This window comes from Prionailurus viverrinus, chromosome C1 (assembly GCF_022837055.1).
Source record: "Prionailurus viverrinus isolate Anna chromosome C1, UM_Priviv_1.0, whole genome shotgun sequence".
Taxonomy (NCBI): domain Eukaryota; kingdom Metazoa; phylum Chordata; class Mammalia; order Carnivora; family Felidae; genus Prionailurus; species Prionailurus viverrinus.
This window is the reverse complement of record NC_062568.1, coordinates 180016719-180021954: the sequence shown is the minus strand read 5'-3', so window position 1 is coordinate 180021954 and position 5236 is coordinate 180016719. Positions and strand designations below refer to the sequence as shown.

At 60.0% G+C, this 5236-nt stretch overlaps 1 protein-coding gene across 1 annotated transcript; it reads left to right on the top strand.

Moving 5' to 3' along the window:
* Positions 1-164: 164 nt before the first annotated feature.
* Positions 165-3921, top strand: ARTN (artemin). Its single transcript, XM_047872347.1, has 5 exons — positions 165-303; positions 512-661; positions 2005-2066; positions 2425-2563; positions 2635-3921. Exons 3-5 carry the CDS (start codon positions 2007-2009, stop codon positions 3102-3104), a joined length of 669 nt encoding a protein of 222 aa, XP_047728303.1. The 5' UTR covers positions 165-303; positions 512-661; positions 2005-2006; the 3' UTR covers positions 3105-3921.
* Positions 3922-5236: the final 1315 nt, after the last annotated feature.

The following is a 5236-nucleotide window of genomic DNA, read 5'->3' as shown; positions in this document are numbered from 1 at the left end:
CCTCCCCCCAAGCTCTGGGGACCTAGGGCAGCTGGGGGGGGGGGGGTGGCGGGGGGACTCGATCCCAGCAGGTGGAGTGGCCAGGTGAGCCCTGAAAGGTGGAGTTGGGCGGGGGCGCTCTGGGCCCCACCCCAGGATCCGGTGACGCCGGGGCTGGAATTTGACACCGGATGGCGGCGGGCATGAGGCTGCTGAGGGATGGAGTTGGGCCCGGCCCCCAGACACGGCTCAGGGGCTCGGCCAGCAGCAGGTCCCTCAGGCCCCAGCCTTCACTGCGTCCCGGACCCGGAGCCCTGCACCTCGGTAAGCTGACCTGTTGGCCCACCCCTGTCCCAGCCCTGGGGCTAGGGGGAGCGGGCAGGATGGTTCCCCTCCACTCCTTTCTCACATTCTCTCTCCCTCCCCTGGGCTGGAGGCACAGCCCTCAGCCCCTCCCAGCCCCCTCGGTCCCCCTGTTGCTGGTCGGACTGCGCTAGCCCGCTGTAATGTGAGGCTCCTGCTGCCGCTACAGGGCACAGACTGGCTGCCAAGGCCACGCTTTTGGCTGAAAGAGGCGCTGCCAGGTGCACAGCCTTGGGCATGAGCCTTTTAAGCTGCGGGGAAAAGCCCAGCACTGGTCCCAGGAAAGGTGCCTAGAAGAACACGGAACAGGACCCCAGTGGTGAGTATCTGGCTGGCAGAAGCGGGGCAAGGACTGGAGGACCACCAAGTGGCCCCAGGCTGCAGAAGGGAGACTGGACCTGCCCTGCCCTGCCCTCAAGAGACCTGCTCCTGAGCTCCCCCTAGTGCAGGGGGCCACTAAGGCTGCCTGGCCCAAGTTTCCCTCCATCATTGAAAACAGTTACTAGCTTGGCCCATCAAGGCTCGATTCAGTTAGCAGAGCACACCTAGCGCTGGAGGACCACACCAGTGAGGCCTGGGGAGATCTGGCCCACAGGTATGCAGACGTTCTGTGGGCTATGGGGTGGGGGTGGAAGGTGACAGCTGGGACCCAAGGGTAGACCAGCTAGTGAGGACTCCAGGGCCCCAGAGGGGTGTATGGGAATGCCAGCCAATGTGGGTTCACCAAAGATTGGTGGGGCTCAGAAAGGCTGGATGGGCTCAGGAAGGATGGTTCATGGGGGGAAACTTATAAAAGCAGGGCCAGGTTTCCAGACCTACAGGAAGCTGGAAGGGGGACAAACCTGGACCAGCTCTCAGAGACGAGGTTGAAGTGGAGGCCTGGCTGGTCCTCCTGGGAATAGCTCAGGCCTGAGTATTTGAGCAAAGGGAGAAGCCCATCCACCCTTTGAGTCAACAGGTTTGGCAATGCTGCCCCCTGGTGGCCATAGGGAGCCATGCCCAGGCCCTATGTTAGAGGACCCATCAGCCACCATCATGGACTAGCTCTTGAGGGACATCTGTGGCGAGAAGACAGAACTCTGGCAGCTCGGGGTGCAGACTGAAATCTTAGAGGAGCAAGGTGCTGCAGTGCTGGGTGGGCAACACAGGCTGAGGCCTGGGTCTCGCTAACATCAGCTAGGTCAATAGTAAGCACCCTAATTCTTCTCTAGGCCATAGTTTCCTACTCTGTGACATGGAGAAAAAGCTCCCTAGTTCCTTCTCCAGCTGCTCCTGGAAGCTCCAGCTCTGTAGCACAGGGCAGGAAGGTCCTGAGGAAAGAGGCCTTGTGACATTAGACAGTCACTGAGCTTCCCTGAGCCTTATTTGCTCAGGTGGAACATGAGGATTCTGCCATCTACCTCATGCAGTTGTGAGAACTGAAAGAAGGAACAGGTGCAAAGCATCAACACATAGGTTCTTGATGTAGTTACTTCTCCTCCTGGGTTGGGTCCGCCTTTCCAAGCCCCTTGTTCCTGGCCTGAAGACACTGAAGTGGAGCGGTGGCCTGCTCTCAATGTTCCGAGCTGCCTCAAGAGAAGGGGGCGTGTGTGTGTGTGTGTGTGTGTGCGCGCGCGCGTGAACAGGTCAACTACAGCTGATGGGAGCTCCTGGTATTGACAGAGATGGAGCCCAGATGTGGAGGCCCTTCTGTGCTGCCCCACTGGCCCCAGCTTGGGCGGCAGGTGAGTGGTTCTCCCAGTGATGCCACTGGGTATTGAGGAAAGGTGGTCTGATTGGGGAGAGAACGCATGGCTTGGCCTCGGCAGGCGGGTGACAGAAGCGGAAGGGGAAATGGCCAAGGAGGGACTAGGAGTAAGTAGGAAAGTCAGTGTCCTCAGCTGACCTCTCCCCTGGGCTCCCTGAAGCCATGGACCCATTGTCCTCCTATCTAAACCCTTCCATAGCTCCCCCCACCCAACTAAGAGCCTATCCTGCCTCTGATCCCTGCTGCCCCAGCCAGCCCCTTCCCGAACTCCCTACACCCCAAGCTGACCTCGGTGCCCTCTTCCTCCCTGAGGCTCCACTTTTCTCTCTGTGCAGTCTGCCCTGTGGCCAACCCTGGCCGCTCTGGCCCTGCTGAGCAGCGTCGCCGAGGCCTCCCTGGGCCCCGGGCCCCGCAGCCCCGCCCCGCGCCTCGGCCCCGCCCCGGCCCCGGCGGCCCCCACCGGCCACCTGCCGGGTAGGTGAGAAGGCGAGGGGGGCGGGGCGGGGCCGGCCCGGGACCCATCGAGTGACTCCATCTCATTGCAGGGGGCCGCCAGCCTCGCACGTGCGGCGGAAGAGCTCGGCGGCCGCCGCCCCAGCCTCCCCGGCCCGCGCCCCAGCCACCTGCGCCCTCGCCCGCGCCTCCCCGCGGGGGCCGCGCGGCGCGGGCCGGCCGTGCGAGCTGGGGGAGTCGCGCGCGGACCGCGGGGGCGCGGGGCTGCCGCCTGCGGTCGCAGCTGGTGCCGGTGCGCGCGCTCGGCCTGGGCCACAGCTCCGACGAGCTGGTGCGTTTCCGCTTCTGCAGCGGCTCCTGCCGCCGCGCGCGCTCCCCGCACGACCTCAGCCTGGCCAGCCTGTTGGGCGCCGGGGCCCTCCGGCCGCCCCCGGGCTCGCGCCCCGTCAGCCAGCCGTGCTGCCGACCCACACGCTACGAGGCCGTCTCCTTCATGGACGTCAACAGCACCTGGAGGACCGTGGACCGCCTTTCCGCCACTGCCTGCGGCTGCCTGGGCTGAGACCTCGCTCCAGGGGTTTGCGGACTGTACCCCTACCCGCGGATCCTCGAACCTGGGGCCTTCTCGCAGGAGCCCGCGGGCCGGCGGGTGGGGGGCCCTGGGCCAGAGATGGAGGCCTCAGCCAGGTGAGTGATGGCTATCAGCCCTGGAGAGATGGAAGGACGACTGACCTGCGGCCCCAGGGTCCTCGCCCTGCAAGTCCCAGCCCTGCAGGCACCAGACAACCTCAGCTGTGGAGACCTTAGGACCCACTTCTCACAGACTCTGGCACTGACCCGGCCACGGACCCAGGACTCCTCCTCTGGAGAACTCAGCAGCTCTGAAGTCCCAGCCTCAGCCCAGGCCCTGGGGGGTATGGAATTGGAGGAGACACATTGCTGACATGGGCCTGTACTCTTTCGTGGTTGCTGGACCCCTATTTATTATTCCTAAGTTATTTATTTACTTCTGTGGTTTGTCACATCCTTTCCTGGGCAGTGGGGCTGGATGGGTAAAAGCAGCTGGATGGAGATCATGCGCTGGCCATTCCACTCACTTCAGGCTGACTCAGCAATCACAGGCCTGTGATCTCCCATTGCTTGCCCCCCCACCCAGCAGCTCTGGGACACCGGGCATAGAACACAGGCAGAGTGGGTGGCAAAGGTGTGTTCACCAGTCCTGAAAGGGCAGCTCACACCCCCCTGCACAGTCCCCAGCACTTGGGACCTGTAGTTACTGGTGGAGAAAACTCTATCCCTGTGACATCAGGCATCCTGGGGGCCTCACAATGTGTAATGACACAGAAAACCACACATTGGCCCACCCCACTGTCACTAATCTGTCCTACCCTCCAGGGCACCCTAATGGGTGCATACACTGCCTCTGCTTGTAGACAATCCAGCATGGGGAGCTCACTACCCACATTCCATGAAGCCACCCAGGGCAAAAGAGCATCTGAGAAGGCTGAAGGTGAGGAAGAAGGTGCAGGGGGAGGCTGGTTTGGGAGAATGAAGCAGAGTGCATCAAGGGATAAGAGGGCAGGAAAGAACTGAGGTTCCCCCCTCCCCAGAGGGACCTGCATTTTGAGTGATAAAGATATTCATTTATTCATTCAACAAATATTTATTACCTATTATATGTCAGACACTAGGTAGACACCAGCAATACAGAAGTGAAAGGGACATGATCCCTGCCCTTAAGCTTAAAATCGGGAGAGACAGACAATAAATAATTACTTAAATAATTATTTTTTAAGTTCAATTTGGCAAATAGTATGAAAAAGGACAAGAAGCTAAGCGGTATACACTTTCACCTGGAAGGAAGGAGAGGTTAGTGCTGACCCTGGCCTTCCACAGTGCCCCCGAGTCATCTTAAAAGTCCATGCAATCCTGAGCTTTCCTGCATGTCCTGTGCAACCCTGTTTCCTGGGTCCTGTGAATTTGTCCAATATGATGTTCTTTGGCAATAAGACATACATATGGAAAGGCTACTGAGTCTGAGGAACCATGGGACTTCCGGAGGGGCTGTCGGGAGGAAGGGATATGCTGGTCTGGAGCTGAGGAGGGAGGTCTGGGCTGGAGATTAATTCGGCAGCTGTAAGTACAAGGGCAGTAGCCGCAGCCAGGGGCGCATGAGAGCACCATGAGAGTGAGCCGGCTGAGGCCGCCCCCGCCCAAGGCATCTGACGCTGCGAACCAATATTCCTTCCATACTAAGTGCCTGCTTTGGCACAGGTGCCCCTTCACCCAGGCAAGAGTGAGGGCTGTGTGCGTTCTGGGTCAAGGAGGAGAAACAAGTCTGTGCTTCCACTCTTCTGTGTTTACTGCCCCAGTTCTAGGTGCTCCCCAAACTCTGGTGCTTTTGCACTGCCTTCAAACACTCCTTTGGTGTTTACCTCTTTCTGCCTCCAAACTGATTCAGGATCCTCGGTCTCCTGCGCTCCCCACCTCCACCTGAAGAAAGTGACACCAGTACCATACAAGTTTGCAGACACTACCTGGCCTTGGTTGAGGGTGAAGGGGGCCATCCTGTCAATTGAAGGGTCACTGGGCCTAGGGAGCCCCTGCTAGAAAGACTTGAAAGCCTAGCCTAGCCCCCAAACCCTCCAGGCCCTGCCCTTCAGTGGTCATCTCTACTCTCAGAGCCACTTAAAG

Bases quoted from the DNA above. Each gene is read 5' to 3' on its own strand.
- ARTN (XM_047872347.1), top strand. From the start codon at position 2,007: ATGGAGCCCAGATGTGGAGGCCCTTCTGTGCTGCCCCACTGGCCCCAG. The intron at 2,067-2,424 runs GTGAGTGGTTCT...CTCTCTGTGCAG, and splicing joins GGCCCCAGCTTGGGCGGCAG to TCTGCCCTGTGGCCAACCCT. The intron at 2,564-2,634 runs GTAGGTGAGAAG...ATCTCATTGCAG, and splicing joins CCCCACCGGCCACCTGCCGG to GGGGCCGCCAGCCTCGCACG.